Source organism: Oncorhynchus gorbuscha, unplaced genomic scaffold (genome assembly GCF_021184085.1).
Source record: "Oncorhynchus gorbuscha isolate QuinsamMale2020 ecotype Even-year unplaced genomic scaffold, OgorEven_v1.0 Un_scaffold_141:::fragment_3, whole genome shotgun sequence".
Classification (NCBI taxonomy): Eukaryota; Metazoa; Chordata; class Actinopteri; order Salmoniformes; family Salmonidae; genus Oncorhynchus; species Oncorhynchus gorbuscha.
In genome coordinates this window covers 1,067,592-1,093,979 of record NW_025744684.1, presented here as the reverse complement: position 1 = coordinate 1,093,979, position 26,388 = coordinate 1,067,592, and the positions used below count along the sequence as shown (strand labels likewise).

The window sequence follows — 26,388 nt, the reverse complement described above, 5'->3', positions numbered from 1 at the left end:
CGTGTATAACCTGGCTGCCGTGGCGTCTTTAACATGGCTGCCGTGGTGTCTGTAACCTGGCTGCCGTGGTGTGTATAACCTGGTGTCTATAACCTGGCTACCTGTGGTGTCTATAACCTGGCTGCCGTGGTGTGTATAACCTGGCTGCCGAGGCGTGTATAACCTGGCTGCCGAGGCGTGTATAACCTGGCTGCCGTGATGTGTATAACCTGGCTGCTGTGGCGTCTATAACCTGGCTGCCGAGGTGTGTATAACCTGGCTGCCGTGGTGTGTATAACCTGGCTGCCGTGATGTGTATAACCTGGCTGCTGTGGCGTCTATAACCTGGCTGCCGAGGTGTGTATAACCTGGCTGCCGTGGTGTGTATAACCTGGTGTCTATAACCTGGCTACCTGTGGTGTCTATAACCTGGCTGCCATGGCGTGTATAACCTGGCTGCCTTGGTGTGTATAACCTGGTGTCTATAACCTGGCTGCCGTGGTGTTTATAACCTGGCTGCCGTGGTGTGTATAACCTGGTGTCTATTACCTGGCTGCTGTGGTGTGTATAACCTGGTGTATATAACCTGGCTGCCTGTGGTGTGTATAACCTGGCTGCCTGTGGTGTCTATAACCTGGCTGCCTGTGGTGTCTATAACCTGGCTGCCGTGGTGTGTATAACTTGGCTGCCGAGGTGTGTATAACTTGGCTGCCGTGGCGTCTATAACCTGGCTGCCGAGGTGTGTATAACCTGGCTGCCGTGGTGTGTATAACCTGGCTGCCGTGGCGTCTATAACCTGGCTGCCGAGGTGTGTATAACCTGGCTGCCGTGGTGTGTATAACCTGGTGTCTATAACCTGGCTACCTGTGGTGTCTATAACCTGGCTGCCGTGGTGTGTATAACCTGGCTGCCGAGGCGTGTATAACCTGGCTGCCGTGGTGTGTATAACCTGGATGCCGTGGCGTCTATAACATGGCTGCCGTGGTGTCTGTAACCTGGCTGCCGAGGTGTGTATAACCTGGCTGCCGTGGTGTGTATAACCTGGTGTCTAACCTGGCTGCCGTGGTGTGTATAACCTGGCTCCCGAGGCGTGTATAACCTGGCTGCCGTGGTGTGTATAACCTGGCTGCCGTGACGTCTGTAACATGGCTGCCGTGGTGTCTGTAACCTGGCTGCCGAGGTGTGTATAGCCTGGCTGCCGTGGTGTGTATAGCCTGGCTGCCGTGGTGTGTATAGCCTGGCTGCCGTGGTGTGTATAGCCTGGCTGCCGTGGTGTGTATAACCTGGCTGCCGAGATGTGTATAACTGTCACGAATATTACCGAAGGTGACTCCCCTTCTTGTTCGGGTGGTGCTCGGCGGTCGTCGTCGCCGGTCTACTAGCTATCGCCGATCCGTTGTTCTGTGTTCGTTTAGTTTTGTCTAATTGGTAGCACCTGTTTCTAGTTTGGTTGTTAGGATAGGGTTATATATAGTCTGTTTAGCCCGCTTCTGTTTCGTGCGGGCTTGTTCGTCTGTTTTGTTGGTTGAGTGTATTTTGTTTGCATTTTGGGGTTTCACGCTGTCCGTTTATATTTCTGTTCATTTATGTTTTCACTTTGTACATGTTATGTTTCCGGGACATTAAAGCGTGTTGTTTTTCCCACATCTTTTGCTCTCTGCGCCTGACTCCACACCTCTTCACTCATTATTGTGACAGAAGCCCGCACCCCGATATGGAGTCAGCAGGAGCAGCGACCACTCCTCTTCCCACTATGGAGGAGAGAGTCCAACATCACACATCCATCCTCCATCGCCTAGGATCAGCGATGGATCAGATGATGGAGAGGATGGATCGTTGGGAGAGGAATGGTTTCCCTACTACTCCACCGACCCTCCCACCAGCAACTCTACCATCTGCCCCATCAGGATCCGGTTCCAGCGCTCTGCACATGACGCCTCCGAGGAATTACGATGGAACAGCGACAGGGTGCCAGGGATTCCTGCTGCAATTAGACCTCTACCTGTCCACCGTTCGACCGGCCCCCTCAGAGGAGGAGAGAGTAGGGGTCCTCATCACCTGCCTGACTGGTAGAGCCCTGGAGTGGGCTAATGCGGTCTGGAACGGGCCCGACTCGGCGAGAGACAACTACCCGGAGTTCATCCGCCGTTTCAGGGCCGTGCGGCAGGTGAGAGATTGTTCCATCTGAGACGGGACGAGGAGCGCGCAGGACTTCGCGCTGGAGTTCCGGACCTTGGCTGCGGGAGCAGGGTGGAACGACAGGGCCATGATAGACCATTACAGGTGTAGCCTGAGAGAGGACGTCCGTAGGGAGCTGGCCTGTCGGGATACTACACTTGGCCTGGATGGACTGATAGACCTGTCGATCCGGTTGGACCATCTGCTAGCTGCTCGTGGACGTTCTGAAAGGGTCTTGTCAGTTCTACCTCCTGATCCTCCTGCCCCTATTCCGATGGAGTTAGGAGGTACCGCATCAAGGGAGATCGGAGGAGGAAGCTCCTCCTGTACCAGTTGTGGCCGGAGAGGGCACACGTCTGGTCGGTGCTGGAGGATTTCATCTGGGAATCATGAGGGCAGGCAGAATACTCATCGGTCACCCCAGGTGAGTAAGCACCACACTCCCAGAGTTTCCTGTTGGTCACATGTTCCTATTAATTTGTTTCCTAAATTATTCTCCTTCTCTCCAGCATAAGGCACTGGTAGATTCAGGCGCAGCTGGAAACTTTATAGATCGCGGACTCGCTCAGAGGTTGAGGATTCCGTTAGTAAAAGTAAACCCCCCTTTTCCCGTGCACTCTTTAGATAGTCGACCATTAGGGTCAGGGCTGGTGAAGAAAGCCACAATTTCGTTGGAGATGATTACGCAGGGGAATCACAAGGAGCGAATTAGTTTGTTCCTTATCGATTCACCTGCGTTTCCAGTTGTTCTGGGGATTCCCTGGCTGGCTATTCATAATCCTACGATTTCGTGGAAACAGGGAACTCTACAGGGGTGGTCTGATGAGTGTTCAGGCAGTTGTGTAGGGGTTTCCATCGGTGCTACAACGGTGGAGAGTCCAGACCAGGTTTCCACCGTGCGCATTCCAGCTGAGTATGATGATTTGGCTATCGTTTTCAGTAAAAAGAAAGCGACCCAATTACCACCCCATAGGCAGGGGGATTGCGTGATAAATCTCCAGGTTAACGCTGCACTTCCCATGAGTCATGTGTATCCTTTGTCTCAGGAGGAGAAGGTGGCTATGGAAAATGATATCACCGAGGCTCTGGGACAGGGGTACATTCAGCCCTCCATGTCACCTGTCTCTTCGAGTTTCTTTTTTGTGAAGAAAAAAGATGGTGGTTTGCGTCCGTGTATTGATTATAGAGGTCTAAATTCCATCACAGTGGGTTTTAGTTACCCACTACCTCTCATTGCTACGGAGGTGGAATCATTTCACGGAGCGCAGTTCTTCACTAAACTGGATCTCAGGAGTGCTTATAATTTGGTGCGTATTCGGAAGGGAGATGAGTGGAAAACTGCATTTAGCACTACGTCGGGCCATTATGAGTATCTCGTCATGCCAAACGGTTTAAAGAATGCTCTAGCTATATTTCAATCCTTCGTGGATGAAATACTCAGAGACCTGCACGGACAGGGTGTAGTGGTTTATATTGACGATATTTTGATCTACTCCGCTACACGCTCTGCGCATGTATCTCTTGTGCGTAAAGTTCTTAGACGACTGCTGGAGCATGACCTGTATGTGAAGGCGGAGAAATGTGAGTTTTTCAAACAATCAGTTTCCTTCCTGGGTTATCGTATTTCCAGCTCTGGTTTGGTAATGGAGGGTGACCGCGTTAAGGCCGTGCGTAATTGGCCGACTCCGACCACGGTAAAGGAGGTGCAGCGGTTCTGGGATTTGCCAATTACTACCGGAGGTTTATCCGGGGTTTTGGTCAGGTAGCTGCCCCTATTACCTCACTGCTGAAGGGGGACCGGTGCGTTTACAGTGGTCAGCAGAGGCGAACGGAGCTTTTCATAAGTTGAAGGCGATGTTTACTAAAGCGCCGGTGTTGGCACATCCGGACCCTTCTTTGGCGTTTATAGTAGAGGTGGACGCATCCGAGGCTGGGGTTGAGCTGTGCTCTCACAGCGTTCGGGTGTGCCATAAGCTCCGCCCCTGTGCCTTTTTTCTAAGAAACTCGGGCCAGCGGAGCGGAATTATGATGTGGGGGATAGGGAGTTGTTGGCTATGGTTAAGGCCCTGAAGGTGTGGAGACACTGGCTTGAGGGGGCTAAGCACCCTTTCCTTATCTGGACTGACCATCGTAACCTGGAGTATATCCGATCAGCTAGGAGACTGTCGTCAGGCAAGGTGGGCCAACCAGATTTCGTTTCACTGTCTCATATAGACCAGGTTCCTCAACACTAAGGCTGCTGTCAAGACTCTATGACACTGAGGACAGGTCCAGGTTAACCAGGAGGTGGGTAGGTTTCTGCGGTCGTATTGCCAGGACCGGCCAGGCGAGTGGGCGAGATAATTCCCTGGGCTAGCCCAGGCCACTCTTCTACCAACATGTCACCATTTGAGTGCGTGTTGGGGTACCAGCCAGTCCTGGCACCTGGCATCAGAGCCAGACTGAGGCTCCTGCGGTATAACCTGAGACCTGTCCAGGAGTCATTACGCCAAGCGAGTATAAGGCAGAAGAAGAGCGTGACCGTAGTGAGGCCCCTGTGTTTGCACCTGGGGACAGGGTCTGGCTCTACCCGAAACCTGCCTCTGTTTGCCCTGCCGGAAGCTGGGTCCGCAGTGTATAGGGCCATTTAAAGTCCTGAGGAGAATAAATGAGGTTTGTTATCGATTATTACTTCCTTCGTATTATCGTATTAACCCCTCATTTCATGTGTCTCTTCTCAGGCCGGTGGTAGCTGGTCCCATGCAGGAAAATGAGGTACTAACCCCTCTGGACATCGAGGGGTGCGTACAAGATACGAGCTATTCTGGACTCGAGACGCCGGGTGAGATAACCTGTCGACTGGGAGGGGTACGGTCCGGAGGAGAGGTGCTGGGTTGGGATATTCCAGACCCATCCATGTTGAGTGAATTCCATCGTCCGTCCGGATAACCTGGCTGCTGCGGGGCGTCAGGAGGGGGTACTGTACCGAAGGTGACTCCCCTTCTTGTTCGGGTGGCGCTGTCGTCGTCGGTCTACTAGCTATCGCCGATCCGTTGTTCTGTGTTCGTTTAGTTTTGTCTAATTGGTAGCACCTGTTTCTAGTTTGGTTGTTAGGATAGGGTTATATATAGTCTGTTTAGCCCGCTTCTGTTTCGTGTGGGCTTGTTCGTCTGTTTTGTTGGTTGAGTGTATTTTGTTTGCATTTTGGGTTTCATGCTGTCCGTTTATATTTCTGTTCATTTGTGTTTTCACTTTGTACATGTTATGTTTCCGGGACATTAAAGCGTGTTGTTTTTCCCACATCTTTTGCTCTCTGCGCCTGACTCCACACCTCTTCACTCATTATTGTGACAATAACCTGGCTGCCATGGTGTGTATAACCTGGTGTCTATAACCTGGCTACCTGTGGTGTCTATAACCTGGCTACCTGTGGTGTCTATAACCTGGCTACCTGTGGTGTCTATAACCTGGCTACCTGTGGTGTCTATAACCTGGCTGCCGTGGTGTCTGTAACCTGGCTGCCGAGGTGTATGTAACCTGGCTGCCGTGGTGTGTATAACCTGGTGTCTATAACCTGGCTACCTGTGGTGTCTATAACCTGGCTGCCGTGGTGTGTATAACCTGGCTGCCGTGATGTGTATAACCTGGCTGCCGTGATGTGTATAACCTGGCTGCTGTGGCGTCTATAACCTGGCTGCCGAGGTGTGTATAACCTGGCTGCCGTGGTGTGTATAACCTGGTGTCTATAACCTGGCTACCTGTGGTGTCTATAACCTGGCTGCCATGGCGTGTATAACCTGGCTGCCTTGGTGTGTATAACCTGGTGTCTATAACCTGGCTGCCGTGGTGTTTATAACCTGGCTGCCGATTACCTGGCTGCTGTGGTGTGTATAACCTGGCTGCCTGTGGTGTCTATAACCTGGCTGCCTGTGGTGTCTATAACCTGGCTACCTGTGGTGTCTATAACCTGGCTGCCGTGGTGTGTGTATAACCTGGTGTCTATAACCTGAATGCCGTGTTGTGTATAATCTTGCTGCCGTGGTGTGTATAACCTGGTGTCTATAACCTGGCTACCTGTGGTGTCTATAACCTGGCTGCCGTGGTGTCTATAACCTGGCTGCCGTGGTGTCTATAACCTGGCTGCCGTGGTGTGTATAACCTGGCTGCCGAGATGTGTATAATCTTGCTGCCGTGGTGTGTATAACCTGGTGTCTATAACCTGGCTACCTGTGGTGTCTATAACCTGGCTGCCGTGGTGTGTATAACCTGGCTGCCGTGGTGTGTATAACCTGGCTGCCGTGGTGTGTATAACCTGGCTGCCGTGGTGTGTATAACCTGGCTGCCGTGGTGTGTATAACCTGGCTGCCGAGGTGTGTATAACCTGGCTGCCGTGGTGTGTATAACCTGGTGTGTATAACCTGGCTACCTGTGGTGTCTATAACCTGGTGTCTATAACCTGGCTGCCGTGGTGTGTATAACCTGGTGTCTATAACCTGGCTACCCGTGGTGTCTATAACTTGGCTGCCATGGCGTGTATAACCTGACTGCCGTGGTGTCTATAACCTGGCTGCTGTGGTGTGTATAACCTGGTATCTATAACCTGGCTGCAGAGGCGTGTATAACCTGTCTGCTGTGGTGTGTATAACCTGGTGTCTATAACCTGGCTACCTGTGGTGTCTATAACCTGGCTGCCGTGGTGTGTGTAACCTGGCTGCCGTGGTGTGTGTAACCTGGCTGCCGTGGTGTGTATAACCTGGCTGCCGTGGTGTGTATAACCTGGTGTCTATAACCTGTCTACCTGTGGTGTCTATAACCTGGCTGCCGTGGTGTGTATAACCTGGTGTCTATAACCTGTCTACCTGTGGTGTCTATAACCTGGCTGCCGTGGTGTGTATAACCTGGCTGCCGAGGTGTGTATAACCTGGTGTCTATAACCTGTCTACCTGTGGTGTCTATAACCTGGCTGCCGTGGTGTGTATAACCTGGCTGCCGAGGTGTGTATAATCTGGCTGCCGTGGTGTGTATAACTTGGCTGCCGTGGTGTGTATAGCCTGGCTGCCGAGGTGTGTATAACCTGGTGTCTATAACCTGTCTACCTGTGGTGTCTATAACCTGGCTGCCGTGGTGTGTATAACCTGGCTGCCGAGGTGTGTATAACCTGGCTGCCGTGGTGTGTATAGCCTGGCTGCCGTGGTGTGTATAACCTGGCTGCCGTGGTGTGTATAGCCTGGCTGCCGTGGTGTGTATAGCCTGGCTGCCGTGGTGTGTATAGCCTGGCTGCCGTGGTGTGTATAACCTGGCTGCCGTGGTGTGTATAACCTGGCTGCCATGGTGTGTATAATCTTGCTGCCGTGGTGTGTATAACCTGGTGTCTATAACCTGGCTACCTGTGGTGTCTATAACCTGGCTGCCGTGGTGTCTATAACCTGGCTGCCGTGGTGTCTATAACCTGGCTGCCGTGGTGTCTATAACCTGGCTGCCGTGGTGTGTATAACCTGGCTGCCGAGATGTGTATAGTCTTGCTGCCGTGGTGTGTATAACCTGGTGTCTATAACCTGGCTACCTGTGGTGTCTATAACCTGCTGTCTATAACCTGGCTGCCGTGGTGTGTATAACCTGGTGTCTATAACCTGGCTACCCGTGGTGTCTATAACTTGGCTGCCATGGCGTGTATAACCTGACTGCCGTGGTGTCTATAACCTGGCTGCTGTGGTGTGTATAACCTGGTATCTATAACCTGGCTGCAGAGGCGTGTATAACCTGTCTGCTGTGGTGTGTATAACCTGGTGTCTATAACCTGGCTACCTGTGGTGTCTATAACCTGGCTGCCGAGGTGTGTGTAACCTGGCTGCCGAGGTGTGTGTAACCTGGCTGCCGTGGTGTGTGTAACCTGGCTGCCGTGGTGTGTATAACCTGGCTGCCGTGGTGTGTATAACCTGGCTGCCGTGGCGTCTATAACCTGGCTGCCGAGATGTGTATAACCTGGCTGCCGTGGTGTGTATAACCTGGTGTCTATAACCTGGCTGCCGTGGTGTGTATAACCTGGCTCCCGAGGCGTGTATAACCTGGCTGCCGTGGTGTGTATAACCTGGCTGCCGTGGCGTCTATAACATGGCTGCCGTGGTGTCTATAACATGGCTGCCGTGGTGTCTGTAACCTGGCTGCCGAGGTGTGTATAACCTGGCTACCTGTGGTGTCTATAACCTGGCTGCCGTGGTGTGTATAACCTGGTTGCCTGTGGTGTGTATAACCTGGTGTCTATAACCTGGCTACCTGTGGTGTCTATAACCTGGCTGCCGTGGTGTGTATAACCTGGTTGCCTGTGGTGTCTATAACCTGGCTGCCATGGTGTGTATAACCTGGTTGCCTGTGGTGTCTATAACCTGGTGTCTATAACCTGGCTGCCATAGTATGTATACCCATGTGTGTATACTCACTGTTCTTGCTGTGTGTGTGACAGTAAGTCTCCTGGCTGTTGTCGTAGTGTGTGTGTCTGCGGTGGCAATGGTGTATGCTTCCAGAGTACGGCGTCTCGTTCTCCTCAACACTGAACTGCTGCTCCCCTCCCAGGTCAGGACCATGCCGAGGGAAACTGGGGACAGCACATCACACTCAAACACACAGTCCAGAAACCCAGAACCAGACCAGCACCCTGTTCCACCTTCTTTACCACACAGTAACACCAGTTTTTAAAACCTCTCTTTGGTACACAGGCTACTGAGGGGAGGGTAGCTCATGGAAACCACATTTGATAACATTCTATGAGCCAGTCTTCCCCAATTAAGGTACAATCAGCCACCTGTGCTTTGGTAGTCTGTGTGTGGTTGTGTGTATAGCACATCATTTAACAGCCATTCAGTGTGTGTGTGTATAGCACATCATTTAACAGCCATTCAGTGTGTGTGTGTACACGTGTACATTATTCAACTTCAGTGAAGGAGTTTAAGCAGTGCGTTTAATCAACAAGGCTGTAGCAACCAATCTAAGGCTGGTTGTGATAAGAGTAACAATTTTAAGGCAACAGGAAGTAATGTTGAGCACGGAGAGGATGTAAACACAATCAGCATTAACACAGGTAAACAAGGCCATCAGAGCCATTCTATGTATCTTTGGGGGTTGATTCAGCTGAGTCAGAACCCCTCACACACAACATTCATGCCTCTGAAGAATAAAGGCAGATATGCAGCAGTAGACGCAAGACTTCCGTAACATGACATTGTAATGTATATATTGTAATGTATATATTGCTGATACGGATTTAACGAGAACATTTTCCTTCATGGTTTAGCTGAGATTTCCAAAGTAGCTATATTCCCCTACAGATGTAATGTAGAACCATGTGATCCCTAGTTAAAGCAGTTAATGATGACAGACTACTTCACACACACTCAAATGATTGGCATCTTACATTCAAACAGTGAATCCTGAGCTAGGACAACTTTTCAAAAGATGAAATTATTTGGCTTGCTCTAAAAGGATTTGGCTGAAAGCAAATCTACCCGCTAACTGGGCAGAAAAATAATGTCTCGGTATGTCTGTTTTGTAAAGCATAAACGTGATTTCAATCTTACCCAGTTACATTTGAGGACTTTGTAGCATTCAGCCACTAAAGTATCAACAACAATTGCATGAACTAACTGAACATCATGGTCCAATCCACTAGGAGAGAGATCTCTCTATGGTGTCTGTGTTTAAAGTCTCTCTCTTTCTGTTCGGAGTCTCTGTCTCCACAGCATGGTGGTGTGGTGGTGGTGATCTGATGGACAAGAGACATGGTAGACAAGGCTGGTGTGCAATGATGGTGATGAGGATGGCGAGGTATTTTGGTCCATGAGTCCACAACTAGAGTGTTTCTGTCTCCCAGTCTCTCTCAGTCTTCTGTATTCCAGTTGTCTCGTATGCATATGCTATGTGCTAGAGTTTAGATTTAGAGGTGGGTTTGGGACAGGGTGCTGGGACAAGGTCCTCAGTCAGAGCTGTAGAGGTTAGGGTGGAGGGGTCAGAGTGCAGTCATGACCTTGTCTCTGTACACCACACTGATGGATCCTGGGAAAGACCCGCTGGACCTCTCTGGTACTGACCGATGACTGGGCTCTTGACTCACTGCTACTGCAGCAGGCGCTCTGGACATGGGAAATGACACACACGGTACACATATATGGTAAGCATACACACACGCACACACACAGCCTGTCTAAATGATGCAACACATGAATGATGTAACAGTGATATGACGTGAAAGAGACATTCAAAAAGAAAAACATAGCAGATACCCGACAGAGAGAGAGAGAGCACCTCTGGAATGAGAAGCCTATGGGCTAGGGGGACTCACTATACACCAGTAAGAAGACAACTGTCTTACCTATCTATGTCTGTCAGTCTGTCTCACCTGAGCGGGGATGTGTGTCCTGAGTGTTGTAGGTAGATGGGGGGTGTGAGGGCTGGGTGCCAAGGCTCATGGGCTATAGGGATGTTACGCTGGTACTGAACAGAGATAGATGGAGAAAAAGACTGAGAAAATAATATTCAGTTGAATACTGCAGGTGCATTGCCATGGTAATCAGTCACAAAGGTATCCACTGACGTTTTCCTTTTAACCTTCATATCCATGAGGAACCATTGTGTGTGTGTGTGTGTGTGTGTGTGTGTGTGTGTGTGTGTGTGTGTGTGTGTGTGTGTGTCTTACTGGGTGTAGACTAGGTTCGGGGCTGGTGTGGGCGCTGAAAAATAACAATATAACTGCTCAATAAGATCACATTTACATACAGATCATTAATCGAAACATATGTCATTTCCATACATTGTTATAAAATGTACATCTTGCTCATTACCATAGTGCTCTTTAACATGAATAGAGGCGAAACATTCAACTCCTCCAGAAAGGACTCGCACCACTGGACTTTCTCCACTTGTGTTACAGCCGGAATTAGAAAATGGATTAAATATGCTCTACCGGCCTACATAAAACATCTCATAATGTCCAAGTGGAATTATGCTTTCAGAAATGTTTACAAATCAAAAGCTGCAATGTCTTGAGTCAATAAGTATTCAACCCCTTAGTTTAGGCAGCAAGCCAAAATAAATTCAGAAGTAAAAATGTGCTTAACATGTAAAAATAAGTTGCATGGACTCACTGTATGTGAAATAATATTTTTTTTAATGACTACCTTATCTCTGTACCCCACACATACAGATAATTGTAAGGTTCCTCAGTCGAGCAGTGAATTTCAACCACAAAGACCAGGGAGGTTTTACAATGCCTCGCAAAGAAATGCACCCATTGGTATTAATTATATATATATTTTTTAAAGCCCACATGGAATATCCCTTTGAGCATGGTGAAGTTATTAATTACACTTTGGATGGTGTACCAATACACCCAGTCACTACAAAGATACAGGCGTCATTCCTAACTCAGTGTCCTTCCTCAGAGAGGAAGGACACTGCTCAGGAATTTCCCCATGAGGCCAATGGTGACTTTAAAACAGTTAAGAGTGTAATGGCTGTGATAGGAGAGAACTGAGGATGGAAAAACATTGTAGTTACTCCACAATACAAACCTAATTGACGGCATAAAAAGGAGGATGCCTGTACAGAATACAAATATTCCTCCTGTTTGCAACAAGGCACTAAAGTAATACTGCAATGTGGCAAAGCAAATCACTTTTTTTCCTGATTACAAAGTGTTATGTTTGGGGCAAATCAAATATGCAACATATCACTCTGTATTTTCAAGGATAGTGGTGGCTGCATCATGTTATGGGTATGCTTGTAATTGTTAAGGACTGGGGAGTTTTCAGGAAAAATCCTAAAGGAAAACCTGGTTCAGTCTGCTTTCCACCAAACACTGGGAGATGAATTCACCTTTCAGCAGGACAATAACCTAAAACACAAGGCCAAATCTATACTGGAGTTGCTTACCAAGACGGTGAATGTTCCTGAGTGGCTGAGTTATAGTTTTTACTTAAATCTGCATGAAAATCTATGGCAAGACCTGAAAGTGAAAATGGTTGTCTAGCAATGATCAACAACCAATTTGACAGCGCTTGAAGAACTTAGAAAAAAATAATAGGCAAATGTTGCACAATCCAGGTGTGGAAAGTCTTAGAGACTCACCCAGAAAGACTGCTAATCGCTGCCACAGGTGATTCTAACATGTATTGACTCAGGTGGTTGAATACTTATCTAATCAAGATACATTGGTGTTTAATTTTTTACAAATGTCAGCATTTTTCTTCCATCTTGACATTAGTATATTTTGTGTAGATCGTTGACACAAAGTTACAATTAAATCCATTTAATCCCACTTTGTAACAACAAAATGTAGAAAAAGGTCAAGGGGTGTGAATACTTTCTAAGGGCTCTGTACATGCTTGGTTGTCCTGTGCTCTCAGGGACCCACCTGATATGTGGTGGTTTGGCTGGAGAGAGGACTGTAGAGAGAGAGAAAGCCAGGTTACATCAGGTCAGTGAATCAAGCACAGGATAATTGACATGAGAAACTGCCTGTATGGGTGTTTTACTGTATGGGGGAACTGGGAGCTGTAGGGATGTAGGTTATATGCTATAGTGTGTACTGGGGAGAATATACGAACCCTTGCCACCCAGTGAGTGAGTGCGAGAGGGGTATCTCTTGCTGGGTCGCCTCTCAAACGTACTGGTCCTCCTCAGCCTCCCTCCGTGGGTCGCCTGGTACTCAGTCTTTCCACTGACAAGGAGAGAGAGAACACTTTAAAGGGATACTTCAGGATTTTGGCAGTGAGTCAGATAAACTCGTTGATACCATTTTTTATGTCCCTGCTGGGAGCTGTAGGGATGTAGGGTATAGGCTATAGTGTACTGGGGAGAATATACCAACCCAGTTTAAAGGAATTTGCTAACTAGAGTTAGCGTGATTGCTAACTGGCATTAGCACAACGACTGGAAGTCTATGGTAACTACTAGCATGCTAGTAGATATAAACTTCCAATCATGCGCTAATGCCAGTTAGCATTGGTTCATGAAACTGCTGATAAGGAAGTTAACACTGGATGCAGATACATAAAAATGGTATCGTTGAGTCAATCTGACTCTGGGGAAGTAGATAAAGGGCTTCATTGCCAAAACCCCCAAGTTTCCCTTTAACGACGATGAACAGTAGCTGGCATCACTGTATTTGGCATGTCAGGATGTACAGAACATTTACATGACTCAACATACTGCGTCCCTGTATGTTGGTGATAGATGCATGGAATAGTGTGTATATCTGAAGAGGTTATTCTTGTTTGACATGTAAACAAACGGTATTTCCCTGTAACCATAGCTTCCATCATGTAACCATAGAGACAGAACTTGCATCTCAGATGACAAACTAGTCCTCAGTTAGTGCACTACTTTTGACCAGAACCCTACCTAGTCTCAGAGTGCATCCAACATGGCACTCTATTCACTATATAGTGCACCCTAGAACTCTGGTCAAAAGTGGTGCACTATATAAGGAATAGGGTGCTATTTTGGGCACAACCTCTGTTGTAGAGTTGAGTGTTGGTGCGAGCCCCACCCACCTGAACCTGAAACGTGATCCAAGGCGTGTGAAGTCACTGCTGGAGGCCTTCCCAGCTGTGGGCTGGCGCAGCCGGAAGAAGGAGTGGCTCTCCACAGCACATTTCCACAAGTGTTTACACGTCTTCGAACTGTCCAACTGGAACACAAATGTGTGCTCTTGCTCCCGCCCCTAAACACACAACAGCCAATCACAATCAAACACCACTCCGACAAAAGCAGTCCAAATATTTCAATGTCAATGAAATGGTCTCTGCTGTCAAGTCAAAAGGTGAAATAGGGGGCGATAACGTATAAGTGTGTAGCCTGTAAATGTGTGGTGGTGTTGAATGGAAATGGTTTTCTTTGCATATTTTTTACATTTATTTTTTATTTCACCTTTATTTAACCAGGTAAGCTAGTTGAGAACAACTTCTCATTTGCAACTGCGACCTGGCCAAGATAAAGCATAGCAGTTCGACACATACAACAACACAAAGTTACACATGGAATGAACAAAACATAGTCAATAATACAGTAGAAAAAAAAAGAAAACAAAGTCTATATACAGTGAGTGTAAATAAGGTCAAATAAGGGAGTTAAGGCAATAAATAGGCCACGGTGGCGAAGTAATTACAATATAGCAATTAAACACTGGAATGATAGATGTGCAGAAGATGAATGTGCAAGTAGAGATACTGTGGTGCAAAATGAGCAAAATAAATAAATACAGTATGGGGATGAGGTAGATGGATGGGCTGTATACAGATGGGCTATGAACAGGTGCAATGATCTGTGAGCTGCTCTGACAGCTGGTTCTTAAAGCTAGTGAGGGAGATGGGAATCTCCAGGTTCAGTGATTTTTGCAGTTTGTTTCAGTCAGTGGCAGCAGAGAACTGGAAGGAAAGGCAATCCACACACACCGCATGCATATATGAGACACCCTCGGAGAGTGGGGTCATGGGCAGGGATATTTGTGTATTGCTCACCTGATCATCGTCCTCCGTCACCACTAGGGTGAGTCGACTTTTTTTGAAATCCAGGCGGGTGATCTTGGGCCTGGAACACACACACACACACACACACACACACACACACACACACACACACACACACACACACACACACACACACACACACACACACACACACACACACACACACACACACACACACACACACTACGCAGCTGTTTTCAATAATATATTATTGTGTGTTTTGGAGTGTTCATGTCAAATTGTGTGTGTGTTTACCAGAAGAAGAGGCCTATCTTGGTGGAGCCCTCAAACACCAGGATGCCAGTGGGAGTCAGACCCAGAGCGTACTCTGCTCCGTCCCTTCCCTGAGGACAACACACAGTCACACGCTCAGTGCTACTCTACAACATCAAACACAGACAACAGCAGCACACGCACCAACCTTGACAAAGTGCATGTCCACTCCGTACAGCTCCAGCCATTTACACTTGTTGAGGAAGCTGGTCTCTGCCTGGGATGGATCCTTACCCCTGGGGAAACAAAACCACATGCTCAGTCTCTAACACACATACCCTGCCCTCTGGGTGGAATGTCCTCCATATTTCTTGCAGTAATCCAGTTCAGATGTACATTTACATTTACATTTAAGTCATTTAGCAGACGCTCTTATCCAGAGCGACTTACAAATTGGAAGTGCATCCAACAGATTAGGGCCTAGGGGTTTATCTGGCCAATAGAGAGAGAGCTGAACTCAGTAGGGTTTATCTTTGGTTTCTTGCTTGCACTGGTGTCATGTCAGCTCAGTGAGCCCCAGTGTATGTGTGTGTAATCTAATCTGAGATTGGAGCGATCATACACTAGCAGGGTTAAATACTGCCTGGATTTAATCAAGACGCTCCAGGGATTAATCCCTTGATCCGTCACACAGACAGAGGCAAACAGAGAGATATAGAGAGAGGGTGATTTACATAGGGTTGATACAGCACTAGAAAACACCAGTGATACACTCCTCTACCTGTGTGATGTTAAAGAACCAGACATTGTTCATGCGGTTATCACCTGTCCTGTGTTCTTATCCAGACACACCTAAAGTCTGTTCAGACAGACACCAGTGAAGATGTCCTGTTGGATGGCGTTTTAACTCACCTTAGGTCCACCCACTTGTTAAAGATGTCTGCCTCCATGGTCTCACTCTGTTTGGGTGTGAAGCGAAACTCTGACACCAGCTCAGGAGAATGCTCTAGAGGGTCACAGTCCCCCAGTTCACCTACACACACACACACACACACACACACACACACACACACACACACACACACACACACACACACACACACACACACACACACACACACACACACACACACACACACACACACACACACACACACACACACACACACACACACACTATAGTCAGGTGTAAAAGAAACATGAATTCTGATTCCAGAGATACCGTAGTGTGTAAATCATCACCTACTCTGTAAGCAGTAGGCCCCCAGGTCTACTGAGACATCATATGGACACTTCAACCTGGAGGGAGAGAGGAAGGTTCCAGAGCAGAGTTATCACACCACACCGCATGCAGCGTTACTTCCAACACTATCTGTGTGTGTGTACGTACCGTCCATTCAGAAAGTATTCAGACCCCTTGACCTTTTCCACATTATTATGCTACAGCCTCATTCTAAAATTCTTTCTTTTTATGTCCTCAATCCACACACAATACCCCATAATGACACAGCAAAAACAGATTTGAAATAGTATTAAAAGTATTAAAGTAGTATTAAAAAATAAACTGAAATATTACATTTACACAAGTATTCACACCCTTTACTCATTACTTTGTTGAAGCACCTTTGGCAGCGATTACAGCCTTGGGTCTTCTTGGGTATGATGCTACAAGTTTGGCACACATGTATTTGGGGAGTTTCTCCCATTCTTCCCTGCAGATCGTCTCAAGCTCTGCCAGGTTGGATGGGGAGCGTCCCTGCACAGCTATTTTCAGGTCTCTCCAGAGATGTTCAATTGAGCTCAGGGTAGCCTAGTGGTTAGAGCATTGGAAGGTTGCAAGTTCAAATCCCCGAGCTGACAAGGTACAAATCTGTCGTTCTGCCCCTGAACAAGCAGTTAACCCACTAGGCCGTCCGTTCCTAGGCCGTCATTGAAAATAAGAATTTGTTCTTAACTGACTTGCCTAGTTAAATAAAGGCTGGGCCACTCAAGGACATTCAGAGACTTGTCCCGAAGCCACTCCTGCGTTGTCTTTGGTGTGTGCTTAGGGTCATTGTCCTGTTGGAAGGTGAACCTTCGCCCCAGTCTGAAATCCTGAGCACTCTGGAGCAGGTTTTCATCAAGGATCTTTGGACTAGTCTCCCAGTCCCTGCCACTGAAAACACCCCCACAGCATGATTCTGCCACCGCCATGCTTCACTGTAGGGATGGTGCTAGGTTTCCTCCAGACGTAACACTTGGCATTCAGGCCACAGAGTTCAATCTAGAGCAGAGAATCTTGTTTCTCATGGTTTGAGAGTTATTTAGGTGCCTTTTGGCAAACTCCAAGCAGGCGGTCATGTGCCTTTTACTGAGGTGTGGCTTCTGTCTGGCCCCTCTACCAAAAAGAACTGACTGGTGGAGTGCTGCAGAGATGGTTGTCCTTCTGGAAGGTTCTCCCATCTCCACAGAGGAACTGGAGTGCTCAGTCAGGGTGACCATCAGGTTCTTGGTCACCTCCTTGATAAAGGCCATTCTCCCCCGATTGCTCAGTTTGGCAGTGCGGCCATCTCTCTGAAAAGTCTCGGTGGTTCCAAACTTCTTCCATTTAAGAATGATGGAGGCCACTGTGTTGTTGGGGACCTTCAACGCTGCAAAAATGTTTTGGTACCCTTCCCCAGATCTGTGCCTCAACACAATCCTGTCTCTGAACTCTACGGACAATTCCTTCAACCTCATGGCTTGGTTTTTGCTCTGACATGCACTGTCAACTGTGGGACCTTATATAGAGAGGTGTGTGCCTTTCCAAATCATGTTCAATCAATTGCATTTACCACAGGATGATCAATGGAAACAGGATGCACCGGAGCTCAATTTTAAGGTCTCATAGCAAAGGGTCTGAATACTTAAGGCATTTCTGTTTTTATACATTTGCAAACATTTCTAAAAACCGGTTTATGCTTTGTCATTAAGAGGAATTTTGTGTAGATTATTTTTTTAATCAATATAATTAATTTTAGAATAAGGCTGTAACGCAACAAAATGTGGAAAAAATGGAAAGGGCCTCAATACTTTCCAAATGCACTGTATGTGTGTGTGTGTGTGTGTGTGTGTGTGTGTGTGTGTGTGTGTGTGTGTGTGTGTGTGTGTGTGTGTGTGTGTGTGTGTGTGTGTGTGTGTGTGTGTGTGTGTGTGTGTGTGTGTGTGTGTGTGTGTGTGTGTGTGTGTGTGTGTGTGTGTGTGTGTGTGTGTGTGTGTGTGTATGTGTGTGTGTGTGTGTGTATGTGTGTGTGTATGTGTGTTGGGGAGGAGAGGTCCTTTTCTTCAAATTAGCAGCCCTCTGATGTTCTGATCCTGTACTTTATTATAGAGCTACACACAGGAGACACGACCCAGATAGAGAGAGAGAATGAGAGACAGAGAGAGTGAGATAGAGGTTTAGTGTGTGTGTGTCGGGGGTGTTAGGAGCTGCTTACTTGCCGGACAGAATGTCTTGTCGAAGCTGCAGCACAAACAGGTACCTGGAACACAGACAAAAGGAGTCAGAATAAAACCACTGATGTAGAATCAATCTTTCTCCCTCTTTCACACTGACTGACAGACAGTCTTTCTCTCTCTGAAGAAGTCTCAGTCCATTTTGCCTTAATTAGTCTCTTCCCCACTGGACCAAAATCATTAGCTGCACTGCCCCCTTACACCTCTACGCTACACCGAGGAGGGGGTGAGATTGTGTGAATGAGACAGTATGTATATGAGAGTGTGTGTGTGTGTGTATTCATGTGTGCTAGAGTGTGTGAGCACAGGCAGCCAGTGGTGGTGTTACCTGGTGAACTCCTCATGTAGGTTATTGGGCTCTGAGGAGTAGAACTTCACCCTGAAAAACAGTCTGTATGGAGGACCATCTGAAACAGAGAAATGGAGACCGAGCGAGAGAGAGAGAGGGGGACTAAATTAGGGGAAAGAAGAGATTGGCCTGACTATCACATATAGTATAAAAAATATTTGGGGACACCAGGCACTTAATTTTAAAATAGTCTGGAAACTCGGGTAAGAACCAGGCAGCCCTCTCTGTGAGAGGGGCGTTTCCTGACAAAGTAAACATTGGCGTCACCCTGCACCACTCACTAATCACCATGTCAACAGCTGGTAATGAACCACGTGCCTTCCCACTTACCTACACACACACCCACTGTATACAGTACACACATTAAGTAGAGGACACTACCAACAGTCTGGTAAAAGTAGCTGGCCGTCGCTTGTTATTAACTATACACCACACACACACTAAGAATATTAGATAGTGGGAGTGAATGGACTGACCTCTGATCTGTTTCTTTATGGGCTTGGACACATCCAGCCAGTGCTGCAAGAGACACAAAGAAGTAGACAACAGAATGTTATACATACAAGGGGTTACAACCATCCCAGCTCTGCAGATTGTGCTGTGAAGAGACAGAATCATTAGAGCATTTGTTTTGGTACTGTTCATATGTAGCTTGTTTTTGGTCGCAGGTCCAGGAATGGCCCAAGAATTGCAACATTTACCTGCAGCTAACACTTCAAATTGCACTGCTGGGTGATCTGAAAAGTCATAGTCAATCAATCAATAATATAACACTTTGTCAAACTTGTTTCTTTAATTTACAATCTGTAACTATGAGAATATAAAGGTTCAGAACTTTTGTGAAACATCACAGCTGAAAAATAAATGGCAAATAGAAATCAAAACAGGATTGTGGTCAAAGACAGATGGGATGGGTTCAGAGAATGTATTTATTTATTAACCCTTATTTTACCAGGTAAGTTAGTAGTTACAGGGGAGAGGAGAGGGGATGAATGAGCCAATTGTAAGATGGGGATGATTAGGTGGCCATGATGGTATGAGGGCCAGATTGGGAATTTATCCAGGACACCGGGGTTACAATAAGTGCCATGGGATCTTTAGTGACCACAGATAATCAGGACTCACGTTTAACGTCCCAGGACACCCAACACAGGGCAATGTCCCCAATCACTGCCGTGGGGAATTAGGATACATATATTTATTTTAAGATCAGAAGAAAGGGTGCCTCCTACTGGCCCTCCAACACCACTTCCAGCTGCATCTGGTCTCCATCCAGGACCAACACTGCTTAGCTACAGAAGCAGGCCAGCAGTGGGATGCAGGGTGTTATGCTGCTGGCCAGATGGGAGGGGTTCCGAGATAGATGGGAGGGGTTCCGAGATAGATGGGAGGGGTTCCGAGATAGATGGGAGGGTTCTGAGATAGATGGGAGGGGTTCCGAGATAGATGGGAGGGGTTCCGAGATAGATGGGAGGGGTTCCGAGATAGATGGGAGGGGTGAGTGGAGCTGAAGGCTGAGACTAATAACAAACAAAAGATGACTATTGTAAAATAATTTGTAATATGTATAAGCTGGAAGTAGAAGCCTAAGTGTTGTTGTCCATTACTTTACTCCAATTAGGGGAGAGGTGGTAGAGGAAAATAATAAAGGAAAATATAAAACGTGTATGGGGGATTGGAAATGATGCAGACAATTACATTGATAGAACCCACAATCTATCTGCAATACTAAAGCTGATCAGACCGCGACAGGCAGAGAGACCGCGACAGGCAGAGAGACCGCGACAGGCAGAGAGACCGCGACAGGCAGAGAGACCGCGACAGGCAGAGAGACAGGCAGAGAGACAGCGACAGGCAGAGAGACCGCGACAGGCAGAGAGACAGGCAGAGAGACAGCGACAGGCAGAGAGACAGGCAGAGAGACAGCGACATGCAGAGAGACAGCGACAGGCAGAGAGACAGCGACAGGCAGAGAGACAGCGACAGGCAGAGAGACAGCGACAGGCAGAGAGACAGCGACAGGCAGAGAGACAGCGACAGGCAGAGAGACAGCGACAGGCAGAGAGACAGCGACAGGCAGAGAGACAGCGACAGGCAGAGAGACAGCAACAGGCAGAGAGACAGCGACAGGCAGAGAGACAGCGACAGGCAGAGAGACAGCGACAGGCAGAGAGACAGCGACAGGCAGAGACAGACATAATATGATGGAGAGAGAATATGACAGATAGCTGGAGCATCAGATCAATCATAACACCACACTGTGATTGATTTAACTAGTGTCATTACATCATAGGGAATCCCCTCAGCAATGGCAGGTTGTGGTGTGTGTGTTCAGAGGCTTTATGTATATCTACTCACTGAGACTTGTTCTGGGTCCATGAACTGCAGTCCAAAGTAGTCGGCCTCCACCAGGTCCAGATGATACCTGATCTGGTCAAACAGCTCCTGGCCCTTTGACCTTTTCTATTAAACACACACACATGTATTATAGTCACAATAGGGAGGCTATAGAATAAAGAGCCTAGACCTTGTGAGTGGATATGGAGCAGAATGACAGTGCGGGTCATTACTGCATCTGGGGCAGAATCAGAGGGAGAAGACCTGAGGGAGAAGCCATAATTCAGGCCTTTGTCTTTGAAACACCCACAATCCATAGGGCTCTTGAGGTGAACACCCACCAAGATGCAATGCCCTAAACCACTAAAAAGCTGCACCCCTCAAAGTGTGTTTTTAAAAGAGAGAGAGGATTACCTTGTACTTTGTTCCCTGATAACAAGTATGAACCTGCCAACCTGTGTGTGTGGTTATGGAGCTGGAGGTCACACACAAAAAATAAATAAACTCTTGCCCTTCCTGTTCCTCAGCTCCCGTCAAAGCACAGCACAACACACTCCCAAACCAGCCCCTAACCAAAGCACTTTCCCTAGACAGACATTCCCCCTAGATATCATCCCCAAAGCACTTTCCCTAGACAGACATTCCCCCTAGATATCATCCCCAAAGCCCTTTCCCTAGACAGACATTCCCCCTAGATATCATCCCCAAAGCCCTTTCCCTAGACAGACATTCCCCCTAGATATCATCCCCAAAGCCCTTTCCCTAGACAGACATTCCCCCTAGATATCATCCCCAAAGCCCTTTCCCTAGACAGACATTCCCCCTAGATATCATCCCCAAAGCCCTTTCCCTAGACAGACATTCCCCTAGATATCATCCCCAAAGCCCTTTCCCTAGACAGACATTCCCCCTAGATATCATCCCCAAAGCCCTTTCCCTAGACAGACATTCCCCCTAGATATCATCCCCAAAGCCCTTTCCCTAGACAGACATTCCCCCTAGATATCATCTAGACAGACATTCCCCCTAGATATCATCCCCAAAGCCCTAGACAGACATTCCCCCTAGATATCATCCCCAAAGCCCTTTCCCTAGATATCACAGACATTCCCCCTAGATATCATCCCCAAAGCCCTTTCCCTAGACAGACATTCCCCCTAGATATCATCCCCCCAAAGCCCTTTCCCTAGACAGACATTCCCCCTAGATATCATCCCCAAAGCCCTTTCCCTAGACAGACATTCCCCTAGATATCATCCCCAAAGCCCTTTCCCTAGACAGACATTCCCCCCTAGATATCATCCCCAAAGCCCTTTCCCTAGACAGACATTCCCCTAGATATCATCCCCAAAGCCCTTTCCCTAGACAGACATTCCCCCTAGATATCATCCCCAAAGCCCTTTCCCTAGACAGACATTCCCCCTAGATATCACCCCCAAAGCTCCTGTGTAGATCTGGATTAAACAGCAGGTGCAAGTAAAAATGGGACAAAGTCCACCAAGCCTAAAGAAAGGCAGAAAAAAATTAAATGAACACCATAGTTTTAGTACCCATCAAATAATCTCTAGATGAGTGTTTAGGGGTAGTGGCTAGCTTTAAGTGCCTAGGGGCATAGCACTGGGGTGTTGAGGGTGCTACAGCACCCCCTGATATATCACAAGAAAAACATTTGAAATGCCTAATATATTTTTCACAAAAGTAGTGCCCTTGGCCTCTACTACTCCTGTATGAGCAGACCCCTGACAAATAAAAGTCAGCACCCCCACCCTAAACATCTTCCCCTAGGGAGCAGGCCCTAGCAGGTCAATTTTGGATGAAGACAAGTGTTCAATTGAATTCATTTAAACTGTAGATGAATCCCTGAGGGAAGATTCAGCAGTCATGTTCAGGCTTGTTCCTGTTAGAGGCTATATGGACTCTGGTTTCAGTCAGCTGACGTCTGGTGGCCGTTAGCAGGAGCTAGTTCTAATTAACAAGAGAAATCAAAGGAAATAGTCCTTACATACACAAGCCTGTATTCTCTAAGGCAAAGTTACAGCCTACTGTTTGGATTAGATTGAATGTGATATTACTGAATGTACTGTTTCGTTCTGAAGATAGGATGCCTTCCACACACTGCAAGAAATCATCTCCGGAGTCAAAATTCATAAAGCCTTTTAACTACAGCATATATTGGCTCCACGCACCTGCAGCGCACTAATTTAACTTCAACAATTTACATCTTCACAAACAGTGAATTGCTCTCATGTTCTGATGTATTGTCTATTTGCCAGAATTTTTTGCCTGATACAAATCAAACGTATTATCATAATGATAAACTACTAGCATCTCTACTGTAACATTAGGTCATAGGTTCTCCATCTATGACCTTTGATTCCCTCAGCAGTCTGACTTCCTGTATGTATTCAAAAGGTGACGCATGAGACGGCTTCACTGACCACGATGACACACGCACAAACTCAACCTTTAAGATATAACTCAAGACAACATGATACGTCTCCCCTGGACACACACACTCTCTCTCTGTCACAGCACCATTAGATAAATCACATCACTCACTCACAGAGACAAGAGAGAGACAGAAAACTGAGGATGGCGGGAAGGAGGCAGAGAGAGGGAGGGAGATGGGCAGAGAGGGGAAGGGAGATGGGCAGAGAGGGGAAGGGAGATGGGCAGAGAGGGGAAGGGAGATGGGCAGAGAGGGGAAGGGAGATGGGCAGAGGGGAAGGGAGATGGGGAGAGGGGAAGGGAGATGGGCAGAGAGGGGGAATGGGGGAGATGGGCAGAGATGGGGAAGGGGAAGGAGATGGGCAGAGAGGGGAGATGGGAAGGGAGATGGAGCAGAGATGGGGAAGGGGGGAGATGGGCAGAAGAGATGGGAAGGGAAGATGGGCAGATGGGAGGGGAAGGGAGATGGGCAGAGAGGGGAAGGGAGATGGGCAGAGAGGGGAAGAGAGGGGAAGATGGGCAGAGAGGGAGATGGGCAGAGAGGGGAAGGGAGATGGGCAGAGAGGGGAAGGGAGATGGGCAGAGAGGGGAAGGGAGATGGGCAGAGAGGGGAAGGGAGATGGGCAGAGAGGGGAAGGGAGATGGGCAGAGAGGGGAGGGGGATGGGAAGGGGGGAGATGGGCAGAGAGGGGAAGGATGGGGAGATGGGCAGAGAGGGGAAGGGAGATGGGCAGAGAGGGGAAGGGAGATGGGCAGAGGGGAGATGGGCAGAGAGGGGAAGGGAGATGGGCAGAGAGGGGAAGGGAGATGGGCAGAGAGGGGAAGGGAGATGGGCAGAGAGGGGAAGGGAGATGGGCAGAGAGGGGAAGGGAGATGGGCAGAGAGGGGAAGGGAGATGGGCAGAGAGGGGAAGGGAGATGGGCAGAGGATGGGGAAGGGGAAGGGGGATGGGCAGAGGGGGGGGAAGGGAGATGGGCAGAGGGGGGAAGGGAGATGGGCAGGGGAAGGGAGATGGGCAGAAGGGAAGATGGGCAGAGGGAAGGGGGATGGGGAAGGGAGATGGGCAGGGGGAAGGGGGATGGGAAGGGGGAAGGGAGATGGGCAGAGGGGGAAGGGAGATGGGCAGAGGGGAAGGGAGATGGGCAGAGAGGGGAAGGGAGATGGGCAGAGAGGGGAAGGGAGATGGGCAGAGAGGGGAAGGGAGATGGGCAGAGAGGGGAAGGGAGATGGGCAGAGAGGGGAAGGGAGATGGGCAGGAGGTGGAGGTTTCTCTGAGGTATGCAGCTTCCTGCCAACAGTCAGAATGGGGAAGTAATGTGGTGAATTGGCTGATCACAACACCATCTGTAGCCCTACCCCTAACTGCACAGAACACACACAATGACAGGTGTTAAACTCCATGGTGCTGAATGACCTAAACCATAGAAGAACAGTCACTTGATATTCTGCTGAGAGAATTATGTCTGAAAATAATATGGAGACACCACACACTCACTGGTATATCCACGTTAAGGTCCGACCCATCCAGCAGCAGCACGCGGCAGGTGATTGCATCCTTCTCGGTCCCAGCCGCTGGGATGTGCACCGCCGCTCCCCCGGTCACCACGGCGGGCGCGTGGACGACCTGCTGCTGGTGCGCGAGGAGCGCGGGGTTCGCGGTTCCCCCTCTTTTTTTCCCGTCCCACTCGTCCGATGTCTGAAACCGTCTGCGCGAGCGGTGGCTGAACGTCCGGCGTAGGAAGCCCATCATCTTTCCAATTGTTTACAATTACTCCACGGAAACAATGTGTGTGGCGTTTGTCCCACTGCCACCACCCCGGGGCGAAGAGTCCCTCACCGCAGGCACGGAGGCTTCAGGCTGAATCCTGAAATTCGGCAGCCGTGGGGATCACCAGCCGCATAATTAAGCAGGACCCGACAATTTGGCATTAAAAAAAGCAACCAGTTGAATTTCCCAATCATGTATTTATTCTGTTTCAATAGCGTACTACTCACTCACTCACGGAAGCACCCACCCTTCGTCTCCTCTCGCCGTTTGTCCTCGCTCGCGCACCTGCTGTTGCACAGATTCTGAAATCCTATATAAATCTCGAGCAGCTCCGCAGCGGGCGTCCCTGTAGTCTCATATACCGAGGAATGAGGTTACAGTCTCCCGGGACGCGCTTACCCAAACCCGTGGTCGACATTATTTAATCCTCTCACGGAGAACCGAAGCTGCTCCACCTCACAGGTAAGTCAACCAGAGAAACTGGACAAACAGCATGCTTTGCGCCTGCGTAAAAACAACGCAGAACAAACTTTTTTTGTTTTTGTTTTATATACTGGGGTCAGGCTGTCAGCGAAGCAGCGCTCTCTGCCGGCCAGAGGAGACACCACGGTCAGCGCGGTGGAGGACAAACAAAAAGAGGGACAATGTAATGTTGAGGACAAGCAACAAATAATGCCATTTCAGAACAAACCGGTAGGATTTGTTTTAGCCGAGGGATTCAAGCAGAAAGAAACGCACACACCAGTGAAAGTGCAGAGTTCCCCTCTCCTAAAACAAATATGTTCCTTTTACTAACTCCGGATATCTGCCTGCTATGGTTGTTTAGTAGTAATGGCTACTCTGCCCCTCAAATCTATGATATCAGTAGACTGTACAACATGGTCTGGGACTTATGTTGACACTGAACTGGAGCGTGCATCTAAGGCAGGTAACAGGAATGTGTTTAAATGGGGTCTAACTGCACTGCAGCCTGTAGGACTCGACTCCTACAATATTTTGATATGTGCAGGCAACTCTACAGACCACAAATATACATAAAAATGGACCTGGAACTGATATCACATATTTTTAATCTGTAAAATTCACTCTGAGAATGTAAGATACGATCAACTGACTTTTACCCCGTCAACAAACAGACAAAGAGC

General features: G+C 48.2%; 1 protein-coding gene across 2 annotated transcripts; it reads right to left on the bottom strand.

Annotated features, from left to right (window-relative positions):
* Window positions 1-9,069: 9,069 nt before the first annotated feature.
* Window positions 9,070-25,767, bottom strand: LOC124017042 (band 4.1-like protein 4B). Of its 2 annotated transcripts, none has more exons than XM_046332401.1 (17): window positions 25,471-25,767; window positions 24,971-25,340; window positions 21,049-21,153; window positions 19,167-19,209; window positions 18,670-18,748; window positions 18,323-18,367; window positions 16,114-16,166; window positions 15,780-15,900; window positions 15,076-15,163; window positions 14,910-14,998; window positions 14,646-14,715; window positions 13,680-13,849; window positions 12,732-12,844; window positions 12,539-12,569; window positions 10,823-10,856; window positions 10,526-10,620; window positions 9,070-10,259 (listed from the first exon to the last, which is right to left on the bottom strand). In XM_046332401.1, exons 2-17 carry the CDS (start codon window positions 25,223-25,225, stop codon window positions 10,136-10,138), a joined length of 1,515 nt encoding a protein of 504 aa, XP_046188357.1. In that variant the 5' UTR covers window positions 25,226-25,340; window positions 25,471-25,767; the 3' UTR covers window positions 9,070-10,135. The 2 variants fall into 2 exon arrangements, with proteins under 2 accessions (XP_046188357.1, XP_046188358.1); XM_046332402.1 differs by having other exon boundaries at window positions 25,491-25,767.
* Between the last annotated feature and the right edge of the window lie 621 nt (window positions 25,768-26,388).